This window comes from Pelobates fuscus, chromosome 6 (genome assembly GCF_036172605.1).
Source record: "Pelobates fuscus isolate aPelFus1 chromosome 6, aPelFus1.pri, whole genome shotgun sequence".
In the NCBI taxonomy this organism is placed as follows: domain Eukaryota; kingdom Metazoa; phylum Chordata; class Amphibia; order Anura; family Pelobatidae; genus Pelobates; species Pelobates fuscus.
In genome coordinates, this window is record NC_086322.1 from 111,708,968 (window position 1) to 111,732,050 (window position 23,083).

The 23,083-nt window shown below is 40.4% G+C and overlaps 1 protein-coding gene across 2 annotated transcripts in view; it reads left to right on the forward strand.

Moving 5' to 3' along the window:
* The window catches only part of GLRA3 (glycine receptor alpha 3), a 258,672-nt gene that overhangs the window by 161,532 nt on the left and 74,057 nt on the right, over positions 1-23,083 (forward strand). For both annotated transcript variants that reach the window (XM_063460013.1, XM_063460014.1), the window contains exon 4: positions 6,230-6,453. In XM_063460013.1, coding sequence (XP_063316083.1) covers positions 6,230-6,453 — 224 coding nt within the window. The remainder of the gene's footprint in view (positions 1-6,229; positions 6,454-23,083) is intronic.

Genomic DNA, 23,083 nt, shown 5'->3' on the forward strand with positions numbered 1-23,083 from the left:
TGGCAGCCCAGGTAAATTGTCAATGTATACCTATACAAAAAGAAAAGTCCTGCGCTCACTCCCATCACTCCTGGGCGGCAGCAACGACCACAATACACATCATTATTTATTATTATTATTATTGCCATTTATATAGCGCCAACAGATTCCGTAGCGCTTTACAATATTATGAGAGGGGATTTAACTATAAATAGGACAATTACAAATAAACTTATAGGTATAGGTATAGGTATAACAATAGGTTGAAGAGGACCCTGCTCCATCAAGCTTACATTCTATAGGAGGTGGGGTGTAAAACACATTGGGACAGGAATTTGCAATCAAATAAGGTGGGCTGCCCTTTAGGAGAGGGCAAGAGACAGGTATGTGAGGTAGGGGTTAGTCTTGGAGGCCATAAGCTTTCCTAAAGAGATGGGTTTTAAGGCACTGCTTAAAAGATGCAAGACTAGGGGAGAGTCTGATGGCGTTAGGCAGGCTATTCCATAGGAAGGGAGCCGCCCGCGAGAAGTCCTGCAAGCGCGAGTTGGCCATACGGGTGCGGACAACGGACAACGGACATCAGCTCCAATACATATAGTAAAAACCGAAGAAAAAAAGTTACCTGCACTCTCTCCATAATCCCTATGTACCGTATATACTCGAGTATAAGTCGACCCGAATATAAATCGAGACCCCTAATTTTACCCCCAAAAACTGGAAAAACTTATTGACTCGAGTATAAGACTAGGGTGGGAAATGCAGCAGCTACTGGTAAATTTCTAAATAAAATTATATCCCCCAAAAATTATATTAATTGAATATATATATTTATTTACAGTGTGTATGTAATGAATGCAGTGTGTGTATGAATGCAGTGTGTGTGTATGAATGCAGTGTGTGTGTGTATTAGTGCAATGTGTGTGTGTGTATGAATGCAGTGTGTGTGTGTGTATGAATGCAGTGTGTGTAGTGTGTGTAGTGTGTGTGTGTGTGTGTATATAATGCAGTGTGTGTGTGTATGAATGCAGTGTGTGTAGTGTGTGTGTGTGTATATAATGCAGTGTGTGTGTGTGTGTGTATGAATGTAGTGTGTGTATGAATGCAGTGTGTGTGTATGAATGCAGTGTGTGATGCAGAGTGTGTTTGTGTGTCTGATGCAAAGCCTTTGTGGAGGGTGGGCATTTTTATTATTTTTTTAAAATTATTATTATTTTAATATTCCATTTTTTTTTATATATTATATTTTATTTTTAAATTATTATAATTTTTTTAATATTATTAATATATTATTTGTATTTTATTTAAATTTGTATTTATATTTTTTTCGTCCCCCCTCCCTGCTTGTTAGCTGGCCAGGGAGGGGGGCTCTCATTCCCTGGTGGTCCAGTGGATGGGCTGTGTAGGAGGGGGGCTGGCAGGAAGCTGTAACTTACCTTCACAGCAGCTCCTGTCAGCTCCCTTCTCTCTCCTCCGGTCAGCTCCCACTGTAAGTCTCGCGGCCGCGTAGAGCGTTGCCATGGTAATCCGTGGCAACGCTCTGACCCCGCGGCTCTCGCGAGACTTGCAGAGGGAGCTGACCAGAGGAGAGAGAAGGGAGCTGACAGGAGCTGCTGTGAAGGTAAGTTACAGCTTCCTGCCAGCCCCCAACAGGACCGCTGGGCTTGTAATGAGCCCGGCGGTCCTGGTCTGTATTATGGCAATGTAAGTTGCCATAATACAGACACGCACTCGAGTATCAGACGAGTGGGGGTTTTTCAGCGCAAAAAATGTGCCGAAAAACTTGTCTTATACTCGAGTATATATGGTATATTTAAACACATGGAGGTCATTTAGTTACTCCAATGGCCACTGGAGGGAATGCCCGCCTGCCAACGTCAAGGCAGACCCCCTAGACGGTTCTTACTCTGACCCTTCAACTTGTTTCCTTGAGCTTCTGGCAAAGATCTCTAATGAGACAGAAAGGGGTATTTTTATATACACCCCTATATACTTATTAACCCTTAATATACCTGCACACTATAGCAAGTTGCAAAAATCTCTGTAACTTTAAACGTGCTCCCTTTCCACTAAAGTCAAAAGAAGACATTTTATTTCCTTCTTTGCTATCCAGACATGTCCAGGTTGCTTAGCATGTGTATGATTTTTGACATATTTTTATTATTATTATTATCACCATTAATATAGCGCCAACAGATTCCATAGCACTTTACAATATTATTAGAGGGGGGATTTAACTATAAATAGGACAATTACAAGAAAACTTACAGGAACGATAGGTTGAAGAGGGCCCTGCTCAAATTAACTTACAGTCTATAGGAGGTGGGGTATAAAACACATTAGGACAGGAAATAGCAATCAAATAAGGTGGGAGTGAAGCAGAGCTGGAGGAGAGAGTAGAGTGCTGCCTTTTAGGAGAGAGCAAGAGACAGGTATGTGAGGTTAGTCTGGGAGGCCCTCAGCTTTCCTAAAGAGATGGGTTTTAAGGCCCTTCTTAAATTATTGAAGACTAGGGGAGAGTCTTATGGCAGTAGGTAGGCTATTCCATAGGAAGGGAGCCTCCCGTGAGAAGTCCTGCAAGCGCGAGTTGGCCATACGGGTGTGAGCAGTGGACAGGAGAAGGTCACGGGCAGAGCAGAGAGACCGAGAAGCGGTTTACCTATGGATCTCTGATGAGATATAAGAGGGGCTAGAATTGTTCAGTGCTTTATGGGTATGGGTTAGCACTTTGAATTGACTACTATAGGATACAGGAAGCCAATGTAAGGACTGACAGAGGTGTGAGGTGTGAGAGGACAAACTAAAGAGCCTTGGGGGACTCCAACTGAGACAGGACGAGGGGAGGAGGTGTCATTAGAGAAGGAGACACTGAATGAGCATTGGGAGAGATAAGAGGAAAACCATAAGAGGACAGAGTCACAGAGACCAAGTGTTTGAAGAGTTTGAAGAAGGAGAACATTATCAACGGTGTCAAAGGCAGCAGAGAGGTCAAGAAGAATTAGTATGTAGCAGTGGCCTTTGGATTTAGCTGCAAATAGGTCGTAACTTTGATAAGAGCAATCTCAGTAGAGTGGAGAGGGCGGAAGCCAGAATGAAGATAGTCAAGGAGAGAGTTGGAATTGAGGAAGTGAGGCACATGGTCAAAGACAAGTCTTTCCAGAAGTTTTGAGGAAAAAGGGAGCAGGTATATGGGGCAATAGTTAGAGGGGGAGGACGGATCAAGAAATAGTTTTCAGGATAGGTACTACAGTGGCATGTTTAAGGTCAGCAGGGACAATGCCAGAAGAGCGCAGTTGAAGATGTGTGTTAAGGAAGGCACAAGACAAGGGGAGATACATCAGTGAGGGACAGGAGAGGGAAGGGATGGATAGCAGTTGTGAATCAATATCAGATGACAGCTGACGGAGGTCAATAGAATTAAAGGACCACTATAGTGCCAGGAAAATATACTAATTTTCCTGGCACTCTAGTGCCTTGAGGGTGCCCCCACCCTCAGGGTCCCCCTCCCGCCAGGCTGGATGGAGAGGAAGGGGTAAACTTACCTCTTTCTCCAGCACCCGGTGGGGAGCGCTCCTCCTCCTCTCCGCCTCCTCTCCTCCTCCTCTCTGAAACTGCTATGTTTATAGAAAAAAGGGTTAAACCTAGCTGGACCAGGCACCCAGACCACTTCATTAAGCTGAAGTGGTCTAGGTGCCTATAGTGGTCCTTTAAGGTTCCTCCTGGGTTGAGGGGGGTTAGGCTGAGGTTGTTGGATGAGGCGGTACTCGAGAGCAAACGATAAGAGGTGGTGATCAGAGAGAGGAAATGGAGTGTTGCAGATATTAAATACTGTACATGCATAAGAGAAAATGAGGTCGAGGGTAGAGCCATGTTTCCATTAGTGTAAGTAGGTTTAGGGAGTGTGAGATGAATAGGTCATGGATGAAAGTTGATTTAACAGTTCTGCACACAGAGCATGCATTCCAGAGGGCAGCTTTAAAGGAGGAATTATAGTGGGAGTTACATGGAATGGACATGAGATTGTTGTGGTTTCTGGTGTTAGCACCAGTTGGCTTAGTAGAGGACTGACCAGGGTTTGGAGAGACATCACCAGCTGCCAGGAGCAGTAGGATGGAAAGGAAGAGAAGGTGGGAGCAAGATTTAAATGTTTGGGATGAGAGCCTGTATTTAGGGGATTTAGGAGGGGTTTGTGGAGAAAGGCTGGATAAATATGAGTAAAGTGCATGTGGTGAATATAGAGATGAGGGAAGTTGAGAACATAGGAACCTACTGGATGTTAGTTTTATTTAAGTTCAAATATAGCTCCAGCTGACATAAGGTATCCATGCTTGCAACATGAACTAGAAAAGAGAAATTAACGAAATTCGCTTTGTGGCTCGTCAGCCTAGATTTTACATTTTTCAAAAGGATCTTTAAGAAATACTAAGATACCAACCGATACAACTGTGATGGACATGAAATACAGAACTATGACTCACAGATAAGAGCTTTAATGTCCAATATTAAAAGTATATCCAGTATTCAGCTGAACTGTTGATGGACTTTAAGGCTCAGTAAAACCACATTACCAAAAACCCATTCTACTGCATAATTTTCTACCCCCAAAAAATATAACCCACATATAAATCTCAGCAAGAAATCTTATCTGCCTGAGAAAAAAAGCTCTCAATTCAATGACCAAGATTTTCACCCAGCACAAATAAAATCACGTTTAGCTTGGTAAAAATATAAATAACTAAAAAAAAGCCTACAAAGTCCAATTATTTCTGTTTTTATTAGTTTGCTATTGCTTTTTACTTTGTTGTACCAACAAGAGCTACTCATAATGAGGTAGAATCATTGTTGGCAGAACAAGCTGTAACAGGGTTGATGTTCCAGGAGGGATAAGCCAAATGGAAAATGATTTAGGTAAACTAGAAAAATGGTCAGAGTTGTGGCAACTGACATTTAATGTGGATAAGTGCAAGATAATGCATCTTGGACGTAAAAACCCAAGGGTAGAGTACAAAATATTTGATAGAGTCCTAACCTCAACATCTGAGGAAAGGGATTTAGGGGTGATTATTTCTGATGACTTAAAGGTAGGCAGACAATGTAATAGAGCAGCAGGAAATGCTAGCAGAATGCTTGGTTGTATAGGGAGAGGTATTAGCAGTAGAAAGAGGGAAGTGCTCATGCCATTGTACAGAACACTGGTGAGACCTCACTTGGAGTACTGTACACAGTACTGGAGACCCTATCTTCAGAAGGATATTGATACCTTAGAGAGAGTTCAAAGAAGGGCTACTAAACTGGTTCATGGATTGCAGGATAAAACTTACCAGGAAAGGTTAAAGGATCTTAACATGTATAGCTTGGAGGAAAGACGAGACAGGGGGGATATGATAGAAACATTTAAATACATAAAGGGAATCAACACAGTAAAGGAGGAGACTATATTTAAAAGAAGAAAAACTACCACAACAAGAGGACATAGTCTTAAATTAGAGGGACAAAGGTTTAAAAATAATATCAGGAAGTATTACTTTACTGAGAGGGTAGTGGATGCATGGAATAGCCTTCCAGCTGAAGTGGTAGAGGTTAACACAGTAAAGGAGTTTAAGCATGCGTGGGATAGGCATAAGGCTATCCTAACTATAAGATAAGGCCAGGGACTAATGAAAGTATTTAGAAAACTGGGCAGACTAGATGGGCCGAATGGTTCTTATCTGCCGTCACATTCTATGTTTCTATGTTTCTATGTTTCTAAGCTGCTATCAGTTTTTACCGTGAATTCTGTGTTGAATGCCTTGCTAAGAATAAAAATGTATTGTCTGGTAAGCAAAATAAATGTAAATATATATATATTTACTTATATAATCCAATTTCATATATTGTTTTATTACAACAGGTTTATCATTATCAATAATAAAATTGCTAAAGGAAAGACAACATTAACACATTTTCTTTCGTATTTGACATACCAGAATTCAAAATGTTGGAAAGACTACTACAGTAACAGTAGATGGGATTTTGTTCCACAGATGTACGCATATTTAAAATAAATGTATTTTTAATTTGACTTATTGTGTTGATTGCATTTGAATAATAACAGCTCACTCTAGATAGGATTTCAATGTATTCAATAAACTCAGTTAAATAGTTAATTTACTAGGAAGTTCCAGTGACCATTAGATTAATTCCTAAGTATCTATATTTGTAAGTTAATAGTTAACAGCAAATGTTCTATAATGTTGTTATTTTTTTTGTACAGGATTACAGACTAAATATCTTTCTGCGTCAGAAATGGAATGACCCACGTCTTGCGTACAGTGAATACCCAGATGACTCATTAGATTTAGACCCCTCTATGTTGGATTCTATATGGAAACCTGATCTGTTTTTTGCCAATGAAAAGGGTGCTAATTTCCATGAAGTCACTACAGATAACAAGCTTTTAAGAATATTTAAAGATGGAAATGTTCTGTACTCTATAAGGTAAGTAAACAAAATAACATATTCTCTTGTCATAATTTTAATTGCATTCATAGTATTTACTTACCCTTTCTAGCAATCTGGTCCTTATTGTAATAAACTGAGAAATGGTTGAAATATTTGGGATTCAGATAAACATCTAAAAAAAGGGATAAAATAAATCACATAGTGAAGTACAGTATTATGCAGTGTAATGTGCACTATAAAGTTACACTCACAGAATGTAGCATAGTTTGGTGGCTTGGGGTGCCTCCCCTGATGTAGGCTGGGGGGCTAACACCTTTATCTCCTTCATTCAGGATTTAGGTCCTCAAAAGTTAAATCACCAAAACAATATTCACTTGATTCCAAAATATTGTTTAATGATACAAAAATACTTGACATAAATCCAGGTTAAAATGAATTAAAATAAGTAGTCCAACACGTTTCCTCCAATTCCTCAGGGACAAATAATACAAAATTTAAATACAAACAAATGCTTGGGTATAAAGCAACTAACTAAACCAATCTCCCTATTTCACTTAAATAGGACTAGTTCCTCTCAGTTATCGGTGCTCCAGTGGGTGTGGATCCTTCTTTTCCCCTTTTTGGATAATGATCCACTATTTCAGGTGCTTCTCAACTCCCCTTCTTCTACACAGCTGGCCACAATATCCAAAATATGCATGATATCAAGGAGTTTCTGCTGTTTGCCGCTTGCGTTCCAGCGCCATTTTGGATGTGTTCCAGCCCATGTGATCACGTGATTACACTTGTCTATACTTCTTGAATTCCAGCACCATATTGGGTAAGTTCCACCCCTCGTGATCATATGATCACTCATGTTCAGTGTTACTTATATTCCAACACCGATACACTTTGCTGTATTATAGTGATTTATGTATCTACTTATGTTTAAGCATACTTCTATTTTGATTATTATTATTTATTAAATTATAATTTTTTCTCCATATTATAGTTCTATATTATAATAATGTTTTCATAAACACTATGCAAGCTATATTATTTTATAAGTTATTATCAATTCTAACTTTTGAATATTAGTTTGACTCCTATGGATTAACCTCTATTCTAATTTAAATTTAAAGTTACTGGCTATCTCATTTCCTTTTAATAGAATAAATCACTATAATCCAGCAAAGTGACGCACTCCTATCGGGTGCTGGAATATAAGAAACACTGAACATGAGTGATCATATGATCATGAGGGGTGGAACTTACCCAATATGGCGCTGGAACGAAAGAAGTATAGACACGCATAATCACGTGATCACATGGTCTGGAACACGTCCGAAATGGTGCTGGAGCTCAAACGGCAAACAGCAGGAACTCCTTGATATCGTGGATATTTTGAATATCGTGGCCAGCTGTGTAGAAGAAGGGGAGTTGAGAAGCATCTGAAATAGGGTATCATTATCCAATAAGGTGAAAAGAAGGATCCATACCCACTGGAGCACCGATAACTGAGAGCAACTAATCCTATTTAAAGGGAATATGGAGGTTGGTTTAGTTACTTGCTTTATACCCAAGCATTTGTTTTGTATTTACATTTATTATTTGTTCCTGAGGAAGTCCACAATAGTGAAGGAAACACGTTAGACTACTTATTGTAATTCATTTTAACCTTGATATATTTCAAGTATTTTTGTTTCATTTAACAATATTTTGGAATCAAATGAATATTCTTCTGGTGATTTAACTTCTGAGGACCTCGATCCTGACTGAAGGAGACAAAGAAGGTGTTAGCCCGCAGCCTATATCAGGGGAGGCACCCCAAGCCGCCAAGCTTTGCTACATTATGTGAGTGTAACTTTATAGCACACATTACACTGCATAATACTGTGCTTCAGTATGTGGTTTATTTTATCCTTTTTTTTTAGATGTTTAGCTGAATCCCAAATATTTTGCTGTTTAAGAGGGGGGTTACTTTGGGAAAAACCACCTGGTAAGCTACATCTTTCAAAGTTAAGTTCCACTATATTGTGAAAGTTAAGAATTTTCTATTCCATTTATTCTGTAATAAGCAGAGGTTTGATAGAAGGGGTAAGTTATGTGTGCCCCCTACCTGGTTATGATAACCCACTACCTAAACACATATCATAAAGAGAAAGATACAGTGGGGGCACAACAAGCACAGTTTTGTCCAGAGGAGGCTGATTACAGGACTCTAATGTTTATCACAAAGTTGTATAGATGTTTGGTTTTGTACATTTTGGATATGTGTGGGAGATCTTGCTAAGCATAACTGAAGCAATTGATATTAGTTCTGTTCTATATTGAAGTTTCAACAGAAATAAAATAATAATAAAATAAATTAGAACATGCTTAGTTGAACCACACAAAATTAAATCTTTCATGGCCATTGATATGACCAGCAGGTCATAAAATATATGTTGTTGATATGTCATGTATTCAAATGCTCATTGTGATAGTTTGTCACAGTCACAATAGAAAAAGTACTAAATGCACCAAATCACTTGGAACTGGCAAGAACATTTTAATTCTCCTGTATCCTGGCAACTGTGATTTTTGGACCCTTTATCCACTGAACCTTGTTATCTGAGATTATCTTTATATTCAATCTATATTTCAAATGTTTTAAAAACATGAAGAAAAAATAAACAGAGCAAATAAAGGGATACAAGCAAAATGAAAAATATTGACTAGGTTTACAGCCCTGCTAAATATCTTTTACACTGATAACATCAGGAAAACTTTAAATAATTAACAATTATATCTCAAGTAAAGACTGGAATGCCAACATAAAAGATCATTTATTCAAGAAGTATAGCCCCCAAAAAGTTGATCATGTCAGGCAATCTGTAGTGGGCAGAAAACAATTCAAAAGCACCAGTCTTAATAAGGGAAAGAGTGGGAGAGAAACATAGTCCACGGGCAGGGTCGGAATGTCCATAAGGCCGCACGGGCGGCCGCCTTAGGGCGCATCGCCCGGGAGGCGCTAGATTAGAGTGACCGGCAGGAAGCGCACAGTGCTAGCATGGCCGAGCGGAGGGGACTGCGGTATAGGAGCTTATGATTCTTGTACCCGGCCGGACTGAAAGGAAGTGCTCACTGAGCGTATAGAAACTGAGGCTCCTGTAACGCAGTCTGCTCCGCTCGGCCACACTACAAAAGAGGTAGGAGGCACACCAGGGAGGCAGGGGAGTGGGCCACTAAGACAGGGAGAGAGAGCGGAACACTAAACGATGGGTGGGGCACTGAGGGACAGGGGAGGGAAGGAATAAAGAACACTGGGGGGGGATGTCACTAAAAGAGACGGAGGGGAGAAGAACACTAAGGGGGGATGGGAGGAAACTAGAAATAAGGTCAGAGTTGTGGATAAGTGCACGATAATGCATCTTGGACGTAAAAACCCAATGGCAGAGTACAGAATATTTGATAGAGTCCTAACCTCAACATCTGAGGAAAGGGATTTAGGGGTAATTATTTCAGATGACTCAAAGGTAGGCAGACAATATAATAGAGCAGCAGGAAATGCTAGCAGAATGCATGGTTGTATAGGGAGAGGTATTAGCAGTAGAAAGAGGGAAGTGCTCATGCCATTGTACAGAACACTGATGAGACCTCACTTGGAGTATTGTACGCAGTACTGGATACATCTCCAGAAGGATATTGATACTTTAGAGAGAGTTCAGAGAAGGGCTACTAAACTGTTTCATAGATTGCAGGAAAAAACGTACAAAAAATAGGTTAAAAGAACATATAGCTTGGAGGAAAGACGAGACGGGGGGGATATGATTGAAACATTTAAATACATATAGGGAATCAACACAGTAAAGGAGGAGACTATATTTAGAAGAAGAAAAACTACCACAACAAGAGGACATAGTCTTAAATTAGAGAGGCAAAGGTTTAAAAATAATATCAGGAAGTATTACTTTACTGAGAGGGTAGTGGATGCATGGAATAGCCTTCCAGCTGAAGTGGTAGAGGTTAACACAGTGAAGGAGTTTAAGCATGCCTGGGATAGGCATAAGGCTATCATAACTAAAAGAAAGGGCCAGGGACTAAGGAAAGTATTTAGAAATTGGTCAGACTAGATGAGGCGATTGTTTCTTATCTGCCGTCACATTCTATGTTTCTATGTTGTGAAATTATGGTCCTCTGTAACCGTTCACAACCTAGTATAGGGTATATATATTTTCTGGCTGTCCTTATTTACTTGTCATGGTTCTTGTTACCTGGGAGTTTGTTTATACTGTGTGTTTGATTTACTGTTTTCTTACTTCTGCTTATTTGACTATTTTTGCTCTCTGTCATACTGACCAAGGTCTAACTATAGACTCGGTGTATCTCTGTTATCCTAGACCTTGGTTTATCTCTTTTTTTTTTCTGTCTGACTTTTCAATTATCTGTCTCAGGCTCTAGCCTGGCTAGTTTAAGGACTGGTACATGCTCCTTTGCGGTTTCCTTTGGTTTGCCTTATAGGGTATGTTTATTCCTGACACATATACATGCACTAACATACAAACATGGACATGCAGTCACATACACAATCACACACAGTAACAACATACATGATTACACATTTATACACACACAGTCACTTGCATATAGACATATGTAGAAACATAGTGACATGCACACGTACTCATATGCACACAGTTACACAAACATACACAGTCACAGGCACATAGTCATAAAAAGTCAGTGGCACCTGGTCACACGCAGTCACATACACATAGTCACATGCACACAGTCAGATATGCACAGTCACACAATCAGACGCACGCAGTCACACAAATACACTATGTCATATACAGACACACACAGTTAATGTAAATAAACAATTTTGGACTAGTCATCAAAGCATCTGAAAAGATAAATATATTGTGATAAAGTGAAGGCAGAGAGGCCTTTGAACCCCAGGGGAAGTACGTGTAGTTTGTGTTGTAGACAACAAAAAGCTATGTTTAGTTATGGGCCCCCGGGGTGGAGCATTTGGAGAGAAGGGTGGGCCAATGCTCCACTCCACAGTTTAGTGGGATTTTTGGGAGACATAGATCCAGGCCAGGGTTTTTTGGACTGTCTCCAACCCACTACTCAGCTGCAGATAATCAACTGTAGCAGTGGGAATAAACCCCTCCCTGGCAGGTAAAATGGGGGATTGCTGGCTTCCTCCCAGGAAGGAGGTAGGAGAGAGGTTGTACTGGGAGTGCAGAAAGGAAGCAGTCAAGGCTGGCTTGGAGCACTAGGAGTGCAGAGGGAAGCAGTCAAGGCTGGCTTGGAGCACTAGGAGTGCAGAAGGAAGCAGTCAAGGCTGGCATGGAGCACTGGGAGTGCAGAAGGAAGCAGTCAAGGCAAGGCTGGCTTGGAGCACTGGGAGTGCTGAGAGTGGACAAAGAACTAGGTTGGTGAAACCAATAATTTTGTTATAGTTTAACCCCTGAGAGGTAGAATCTGAAGTGAGTTAGTGCTCAGATGAGCTAGGCTTTTTGTTTATAGGGATTTGTGTTACATTATTGCATTTATGTTTTCATTTGCTGCTGCCTCATGTGTAAACTTGCAAATAAAGTGCCTGGAATGAAATTGCATTAAAAGACTGTGCATGTTTTGCCCTAGAGGACCGTGCTGCCTGCTGACAAGGATCACAATATTAATAAAATATATATAGTTTACTTTCTTATCGTGTATATATATATATATATATATATATATATATATATATATATATATATATATATACATACATACAGTTGCAATAAAAAGTATGTGAACCCTTTGGAATGATATGGATTTCTGCACAAATTGGTCATAAAATGTGATCTGATCATCATCTAAGTCACAACAATAGACAATCACAGTCTGTTTAAACTAACAACACACAAAGAATTAAATGTTGCCATGTTTTTATTGAACACACCACGTAAACATTCACAGTGCAGGTGGAAAAAGTATGTGATACCCTAGACTAATGACATCTCCAAGAGCTAATGTCAGCTAACTGGAGTCTAATCAATGAGATGAGATTGGAGGTGTTGGTTACAGCTGCCCTGCCCTATAAAAAACACACACCAGTTCTGGGTTTGCTTTTCACAAGAAGCATTGCCTAATGTGAATGATGCCTCGCACAAAAGAGCTCTCAGAAGACCTACGATTAAGAATTGTTGACTTGCATAAAGCTGGAAAGGGTTATAAAAGTATCTCCAAAAGCCTTGCTGTTCATCAGTCCACGGTAAGACAAATTGTCTATATAAGGAGAAAGTTCAGCACTGCTGCTACTCTCCCTAGGAGTGGCCGTCCTGTAAAGATGACTGCAAGAGCACAGCACAGACTGCTCTATGAGGTGAAGAAGAATCCTAGAGTGTCAGCTAAAGACTTACAAAAGTCACTGGCAAATGCTAACATCCTTGTTAGTGAATCTACAATACGTAAAACACTAAACAAGAATGGATTTCATGGGAGGATACCACAGAGGAAGCCACTGCTGTCCAAACAAAACATTGCTGCACGTTTACAGTTTGCACAAGAGCACATGGATGTTCCACAGCAGTACTGGAAAAATATTCTGTGGACAGATGAAAACAAAGTTGAGTTGTTTGGAAGAAACACACAACACTATGTGTGGCAAAAAGAGGCACAGCACACCAACATCAAAACCTCATCCCAACTGTGAAGTATGGTGGTGAGGGCATCATGGTTTGGGGCGGTTTTGCTGCGTCAGGGCCTGGACGGATTGCTATCATCGAAGGAAAAATGAATTCCCAAGTTTATCAAGACATTTTGCAGGAGAACTTAAGGCCATCTGTCTACCAGCTGAAGTTCAACAGAAGATGGGTGTTGCAACAGGACAATGACCCAAAGCATAGAAGTAAATCAACAACAGAATGGCTTAAACAGAAGAAAATAAGCCTTCTGAAGTGGCCCAGTCAGAGTCCTGACCTCAACCCGATTGAGATGCTGTGGCATGACCTCAAGAAAGAAATTCACACCAGACATCCCAAGAATATTGCTTAACTGAAACAGTTATGTAAAGAGGAATGGTCAAGAATTACTCCTGACCGTTGTGCACGTCTGATCTGCAACTACAGGAAACGTTGCTGCCAAAGGAGGTTCAACTAGTTATTAAATCCAAGGGTTCACATACTTTTTCCACCTGCACTGTAAATGTTTACATGGTGTGTTCAATAAAAACATGGCAACATTTCATTCTTTGTGTGTTATTAGTTTAAGCATACTGTGATTGTCTATTGTTGTGACTTAGATGATGATCAGATCACATTTTATGACCAATTTGTGCAGAAATCCATATCATTCAAAAGGGTTCACATACTTTTTCTTGCAACTGTATAAATAGACTCAAGTGGCAACTGAGTATGAATGCTCTGAACACATTATAGGAGCTGTTGTTTACTACTCATAGCTCCTGCTGTGTGTATGTGGATGAATGTGCAAACGGTCTGAATGAAAGAAATTCCGACCTGGGCACTAAGGTGCCCTGCAAATTAAAGTGCATAGATAGTTATAAAGTGGAAATATTTAAAGTTACATATGCCATAAAGTGCATTATGGTGAATAAAGTGCAATAACTGAAAACATATGTGATAAAGTGATGCCAGTGCAAAATAGCTTCAAATTGAAACACATATAAAAATGCAATATATGAATATATGTAGATAAGCAGACAATATTCACAGGGTAATGAATTAAATCAGAGACACTCAATTATTAGCCTAGCCCACTATACTGTGGCTTAGTTAAGTGTCATGACTCATATATTAAGGTGACTATTCCAAATACTGTATGTAGACTACTGTTCGCCTAAATAATTAAAAATGAATAACTAAAAACCTAAGCTAGCTGGAACTTGAGACTTATAAGAGTGAATGCAGAGACAGTGTTTCGCTGAGTCCTCTTGGGGAAACCGTGTTTAGTTCATGTATTCAAAATGCTTCTTTATTAAGGAGCATTCTTCCACGGTCACCTCCTCTTTTGGATGTAGGTATATGACCTATCGCCACAAATTTAAGAGTGGTAAGAGGATGGCGATGTTGAAGGAAATGTTTGGCAATTGGTTTATCTGGGTGTACATCTCTGTACGCCAGTCTGATGCTGGACCTGTGGCCCCTGATGCTCTCACACAAGCCGTTTCCGTCTTCCCAATGTATGAAAGTCCACATGGGCACGATAATTTGTAGATTACGTGTATGGTTTTGCAAGTGATAGTGTACCTTATATGGTATATCTTATTGCTATGGGGATGGCAGAAAGTTTTGGCTGGTGTCATGTGGCTACAGGTGACACATCCCAGACATCTGACTAACCCTCGGATTTGTTCTTTTGCAGATTGCGTGTAACTTCGGACGGAGTCCGTGTGGACTAACAGATCCTTCAAGTTCCTATTTCTTTTAAAGCCACTTAAGGGTGGCTCCTTAACCCCTTAAGGACACATGACATGTGTGACATGTCATGATTCCCTTTTATTCCAGAAGTTTGGTCCTTAAGGGTTTAAACACTTTGGGAAGCGTCAGATGATAAGATTTTCCAGTTTTTCCGTACAATCACTGCAACTTGGGGGTCGACTGGTGGTATTGCATGGGGAAAACCATCCTTGCATGAGTACTTTTCTTGTCATTTGCGCAAGCAGCCCTTGCTTTTTGTAAAGTGGTGTTTAGGACATGATTTTCATATCCTCTTTGTGAAAAGAGCACTCTGATAATGGAGAAGAGTGTTGCGATCTGTCGGTTTTGTATATAATGAATACTGGAGGCTTGAATTTTCCAATGTGATTTGTAAATCCAAATATTGCACCTGATACGTGCTAATGTTAGCAGTGAACCTGACCGGGGTTTCAAGGTGGTTCAAGTCATGGACCATTTCATGCGCTGAATCGATGGTGTTGTTCCAGACAATCAGCAGGTCATCGAAGGAATCTATAATACCCTTGAATGTAGCGTCCATATTTTTCCAAAATGAATTTCTCCATATATATATAAACATGTATGCATTAGCATACACTGGTGCCATGGCCGCCCCCATAGACGTGCCCGCTATCTGTAGGTACCAATTGTCTTCGAATCGGAAGTAATTGTTGTGCAGAGTCAAAGAGAGCAATTCTAATACAAATTCAATGGGGGGGGGGCAATGGTACGTAGTTGAACGTATCAATACTTGTCGCATAGCTTCAATTCCAGCTTCATGCTGGATCACCGTGTACAGGCTATGTACGTCCATGGTAATGAGGATAGGTTTGAGTTCACCGTATTGTAACCCTGTGATTTTAGCTATTAATGCTTTGGTATCTTTGATGCAAGTATAGACTTCCCCAACTTGACCTTGGAACAATGAATCTAGCCATTTGTCAATGGGCTCCAGGACTCCTTCAATTGCCGATACTATCGGACGTCCTGGGGGTCTATTTGGATTTTTGTAGATTTTAGGTATGGAGTAGATGATGTGAGTGCGAGGATGTGTTTTGGTGAGAAACTGATATAGCTTAAGATCTATGAATCCAGCTCTTAAGCCCATGGATAATACCTCATCGATCTTATCTTGGATGGCTTTTGTAGGATCTCCTTCCAATGGTGAATATGTGTTTCGGTCAGACAATTGTTTCTTCAGTTCATCGGCGTAGTATTTGTAGTCCATTACCTCAATACCACCGCCCTTATCAGATTATCGATGCATCCTCTGCCAATTCCTTAATGATCTTCCTCTGCTGTTTGGAGATATTGTGTTGTTTTTTCCTTTCATATTTCATCATTGCTTGGGCTTCCTTGTTGGTTACTGTAAGGAACTTCTTAATGGAGGCTTATCACATATTTCTCCATCTACTCCAGCCTCTACATCACCTTGGGTGTTGAAAAAATCTTTTTACCTCAGGTTCCTGCCAAATCTATAAAATTCAATGTTCCACTGGAATTGATTGTGAGCTGGGTACAAATGTCAAGTCTCTGCTGAGTAAATCAACTTCCTCAGCTTTCAGGGGTCTGTGAGATAAATTAAATATGGGAATTACCTCCTGCGTGGGGGTTTCCCCTAAACAGAAATGTTTTCCTTTTTGGCTTCTCCTTGTTCTTGGCCTTCGTCTCCTTGGCCTCGACTCCTGGTTATTGTACCGACCTCTGGGACTTCTAAAAAAGTAGCAGTATTAGTACGTGTATCATTTCTCGTGTCTGTCTCAGAGGCTGACTCCCCTGATGTCACATCAATTGTTGGTATCTTGGGTTTTATATATATATATCCTCAAGTAAGGCTGCACTCCACGGTCTTCTTAAAAATCAATATACTTTATTAGGTATGCATTAAAACGATCAACAAGGCTTTCCTAAGGATAAAAAAATACAGATTCAAAAACGCATTTAAAAAAAAGTTATGAATTGATTTGCATGTCAATGAGTGAAATAAGTATTTGACCCCTTCGACTTAGTACTTGGTGGCAAAACCCTTGTTGGCAATCAGAGATCAGATGTATATTGTAGTTGGCCACCAGGTTTGCACACATCTCGGGAGGGATTTTGTCCCAAGACATCCACTCCAAGTCATTAAGGTTTCGAGCCTAACACTAAGCCACTCCAGTACCTTAATGTGCTTCTTCTTGAGCCACTCCTTTGTTGCCTTGCCTGTTTGTTTTTTCGGTCCTTGTCATGCTGGAATACCCATCCACAACCCATTTTCAATGCCCTGGCTGAAGGAAAGGAGATTCTCACCCAAGATTTGACAGTACATGACCCCGTCCATCGTAACTTTTATGCAGTGCAGTTGTCCTGTCCCCTTAACAGAAAAACAACACCAAAGCATAATGTTCCCACCCTTATGTTTGATGGTGGGGATGGTGTTCTTAGGGTCATAGGCAGCATTCCTCCTCCTCCAAACACGGCGAGTCGAGTTGATGCCAAAGAGCTTGATTTTGGCCTCATCTGACCACAACACTTTCCCCCAGTTCTCCTCTGAATTATTCAGATGTTCTTGGCAAACTTCAGACAGGTCTGTACATGTGCTTTCTTGAGCAGGGGGATCTTGTGGGCGCTGCAGGTTTTCAGTCCTTGTTTTGTTTTCTTGGTGACTGTGGTCCCAGCTGCCTTCAGATCATTAAGAAGATCCTCCTGTGTAGTTCTGGGCTGCTTCCTCACTTTTCTCATGATCATTGAAACTCCACAAGGTGAGATCTTGCATGGAGCACCAGACCGAGGGAGATTGACAGTTATTTTGTGTTTCTTCCATTTGCGAATAATCGCATCAACTGTTGTCACCTTCTCACCAAGCTGCTTGGTGATGGTCTTGTAGCCCTTTTCAGCCGTGTGTAGGTCTACAATCTTGTCCCTGACATCCTTGAGCAGCTCTTTGGTCTTGGCCATGGTGGAGAGTTTGGAATCTGATTAATTGATTGCTTCTGTAGACAGGTGTCTTTAATAGGTAACAAGCTGAGATTAGGAGCCTTCCCTTTAAGAGAGTGCTCTTAATCTCAGCTCGTTACCTGTATAAAACAAGATATAACAATTCCCAAATCATTCTAATGTGTTGTTATCCCTAATTCACAGAGTTTTCTTTCATGTCCCAGTGTAACTCGCTTTTTGTTTTACAACGGTATTAATGTTATCCAGTAAAATGCCACCAGTGTGTTATTTAACATTGGTAAGTTGCTAGTAGAAGGCTAAAATTTAATTATCTTTAATGAATCAGGAGGTCTGCATGATACTGTTTTAGAAAATAAATACATTTAAAGATCAATTGTTACTAGAGGCTTATTTGTGGTACATCTAGAGCAGTGATTGGCAACCTTCGGCACTCCAGATGTTTTGGACTACATCTCCCATAATGCTCTTATACCCATAATGCTGGCAAAGCATCATGGGAGGTGTAGTCCAAAACATCTGGAGTGCCAAAGGCTGCCTATGCCTGATCTAGAGAGTCAGAAACCGTCCTTAAGTCCCCGCTCAGTGGCATGAACAAGATCCACACCATCAACACATATGTCCTACCAGTCATCAGGTACCTAGCTGAAACAATAACCAGGCCAAGAAAATAGCTGGATATAATTGAGACCTGGAAACTACTAACTATAAATGAAGGATTACAAAATACACCACCCAGAGACTGAACACCAGCCTGAAGGAGGGTAAGACATGATGAGTGTCACAGTTCTGGATGAAACTCAGAGAAGGAAAGAGGAGCAAGAACAGATGTGAAAAGTGAAGGTAGTGGTAGTACCAGTTGTTAGAGAAGCATTTGGAGCTGTAAGTTGGTAGAGGGGCTTCAGCAGATTCCAAGTGGGACATCTGAGATGTCTGTCCAGAAGGGTGCTGTTCTAGGAACAGTTAAGATACTGTTTAGAATGCTGGGACTCCCAGACTCGAGAATGAGGAATACATATAAAGTACCACACAGAGGGGTGAGAATGGCAATTTATTTTATTATATATATATAATTCAATGATTTATAAATGATTATCTGTAATTGAAATCATACATACAATACAGGAACACATTCACTGTACAATAAATTTAATTTCCTATGTCAGATTCAATGTTTTTTATTTAAGTGTGAGAAAAATAGAGTGCTTAGAGTTCCAACAAAGTACACATTCATGAAGACCGGCAAACCAAAAAGCCTGCATCTGTTATTATGTGTTAAACAATACAGGAAACTCCAAAATTTAGAGCTGACTGTCAGCCAAGAAAGCACAAAAGGAAATGCGTGAAGACACTCCTGATCGTAGTTAATCGCACATCTAAAGAATACATTTTCATCTACTTTAAAATAAATTATCTGCATCTGGAACATTTGCTATTTCCTCACACAGTTTTGTTTTGCTAGAAGACCAACGCATTTTCCATGAGCCCATTTTCCAAATCAGTATTAATATCCTTTCACACAATTCTTTTGAATTGTTACCTTTGGAATGCTTAAAGGCATCTGATTTTATATGTCAGATATAATTATATTAATAGAAACCAAAGCGAACCCTCAAGCTAAGCCTCTGAAATATAGGTCACAGTTTTTTGGGAGGGCTTTTTGTTTGTTTGTTTTTTGAGAAAATAGTGGCCAGAAAATAATTAATTTGCAAGTAAAAATAAAAGTGTAAAAATATGGAAAAACTGTATATTCAAAATAAATTTAAAATCTAGTTGCAGACATGTGTCTCTACAAATACTTGTGGCACCAAAGTGGTGTGATGCATTAAATCGAATTTGACTTAGTATAATAATTATCTTATGTATGAATAGCATCCCAGACCTGTATTCCAAATAAAATAATAATAGTAACAAAATATTACTACTGGGGCTAACAGTTATTCCTATTTTCAGCAACACTCTATGAAGTTATTTGAAACCTTGTTGATTCCCTCAATAAATATACATAAGGAAGACTTGGACTGGACCTCTTGCTTTTATCAATTTAGTAATGCTTTCTGGTCTGTGACTATCATGTCCACTCATTGACAACAAATGCCGAGAAATTCAGTCAAGCAATGAGATTGAGGGTCATATTAACATCCAAAGCACAGGATGACAAAGCCATAAGCGTATGTAGGGCTTCTCTTACTATACCAAAGTCAGCTTCTCTTAAAGTTAAAAGTATAGTCAAGAATCTCTACCAGTTTCAGGCTACCATACCATTATGTTCTTTAGTTCTATCACCATCTTCGTTATGCTTCATAACGATCAAGAATCTCTTGTTGTTCTTAGCGAATAGCACACAAATAACTCCACTCCTATTAGCAACAGCCAATATATTGATGGCTAAAGGTCGAGCTTCTTCACAGAGCTAAAAAGAACTGCAGTACACAAATCCTAAATTAAAACAGATATACTCAGACATCGAGCAAACTGGGCAAATGCTACTTGGACTGTAATGACTATGGGCGAAGACTGGTATGGGAGATTATCTCCCCTTGCTGGCCATGCAAGGCAGCATTGGCCCTCAGAGGGAGCTCTGTACCTTCATGGGCGAGAGTGAAGATAAGGATACTGTGGAAGTGAGCAGTGGGGCCTTCTGGCAGCATGCAGGGTAACTTCCATCTCTCCCTCTCAGGAGCTCTGATATTGTCAGAGCATTGCCATGGCAACCTGCAGCAACTCTCTGCAATAGTAGTGCTTGTAAGAGGGAGAGGCATGGTCTGTACTCTGTAGGGGACCAAATAACCAGCCCATTAGAACACCAGATCAGGAGTCAGCATGTCACCTCTCCCCCTGCAAGGTAATATGTGTTGTTGGTTTCTTGTTTTAATAATTAATTTATTCATTAAATTATTTAAGCCCCATATCCTACCCCCTATATACACACTACACCCCCTGCACTTACAGACACAAGCACTCTACACTCATGCTGTACCCCTATATACACACTACACAACCTTCACTTACACACTACACACAAAAACACACTGCAATCAGTCCATATCCTCTATATACACACTACACCCCCTGCACTTCCTTACACACACAAACATACGGCACACAGTCTATACCCCCTAAATAAACACTATTCCACCAGCACATAAACACACTCTATACCATCTATGAACATACACAACACTCCCTACACTCACACAAACTATATTCCCTATAAAAACACATTACACCCCCTGCATTCACACACTACATACACTCTATACCCTCATTTAAACACACACAACAGCCAATATGCACTCACACGCACACTCAATACACACACTACTCTATATTCCCTATAAATACACATAGTACCCCTATAAACTCACTACACCAGTAGTGAGCAACCTATGGCACATGTACCATGCATGGCACTTGAGGTGTCTTTGCACGTGTACAGTCACCAGGGGACTTATGTAACAGTTTACCAGGAGTTGGAGCCCAGTTGCAGGAGAAGGTACAGGAAGGAGGCAAAAACCAGAAGTGCAGTACAGATTAAAGGCGAAATCCAAAGGCATGGTCAGACGAGAAGCAGAAGTCAGGGCTGGCAGCGGAGTAACGAAGTCGGTAAATCAGGCAACGGTCAGAGTCCAGGAAATCAGTCAGTAGCGAAGCAAAGATCCGGCAGGAAAAACCAAACAGGCAAAATGACCAGATGCTAGGTTTCAGACAGGGCTGGCTTTTACAGCCTGCTAATTAGATGCAGCTGACCCTAATTGGAAAAGGGCTGCAGGTGGGTCAGTACTGCTTAATCCAGGCAAGGGGTCAGGAAGCAGAATAATGCAGACAGATACTGAAGCCCCCTGGTGGACAGCATGGCAGAGAACGTCTGCAGGGCTCTGGGTGTACCGTGACACTCAAGACTACCAGGGTCGAACAGGCTTTGGACTATAAGGAGTTCCAGTGGAGGAGTTCCTTGAGATATCTGCTAGTTCAAACAGAGCTGTGATTGCAGGTAGTGAGGGACAATCCTCAGTTTACAAATTGCAGCACTTAGAGGATGTGATCTCGGAAAACTTCCTCCCACCCACACTGCTAGATATGAACAGAGCTGCAAATTAAGCCTCCCCTCATACAAATAAAACAAACAGCCCACACACAAACACACAAGCAGCCTCTTACATACAGTACCACAAGCAGACCCGTACGTATATACATCAAACACACAATGATTGCAGGTAGTGAGGGACAATCCTCAGTTTACAAATTGCAGCACTTAGAGGATGTGATCTCAGAAAACTTCCTCCCAGCAATTGTGAACAGAAATCTGCACTGGAGTAGAGCAGCCAAGAGTGGCTAGAACAGTTCCAGCCCTTGATCAATAGTTGACCAACCCCATCCCCATCGGACCCCAGGGAAGCCGCCCACACTGCTAGATATAAACAGAGCTGCAAAATAAGCCTCCCCTCATACAAATAAAACAAACAGCCCACACACAAACACACAAGCAGCCTCTTAGATACAGTACCACAAGCAGACCTGTACGTATATACATCAAACACACAATGTGATTTAGAATCCACACAATTCCACAAGCAGCCTGCATACACAGCACACAAGCATAGGTATCACGCACAATACCAAAAACTACTCATGAACATAACCTATATAACATAGACACAAAGCAACTGCAGCACCCACAGATAACACAAGCAGAATACGTGAACATCTCAATTTAAAAAACCAGAACGACAACAAGAGACTTCAAGATCTAAACACACATTACCACGCCTATACACTCATGTGCACTACAAACCATATATGCGTACACACGCTAAAACTCCTATATGCATGCACATGCCAACCCCTTCACTTAAAATATATTAAATTAAACTTAAGTGAATTCTGAAACATCCCATAATATATTGTATCACTAGTCAAATTCTGGGTTTGAAATAAAGAGTAGCCCTGGATTTTTTTTATTCCAGCCCTATAATGTATTGCATCACACACTGTGCACAGGTGAAATAAAAAATGTAATCTAAAAAATAAGTTTATGACTTCACCAGTATTTTACACATTTTAAAAATAAAGACTTTCTGACAGTCCATAACTGATCTCCAGACAAAATAGTTTTTGCAACTTCAAATATCCTCACCATCTTATTTAGCCCCCTCCAATCTGTAATACACTTACAATACCATATATCCGTTTTTAACCACTCACTTTTTCTTCTTCTGGGCGCCAAATCGGAGTTAAAAGACAGAGGAACAGAAGATGGAAAGACACGGACACTTTTGAGAAAGGTTTAAAGCCGAAGAGGGTCAAGTGAGGAGGAC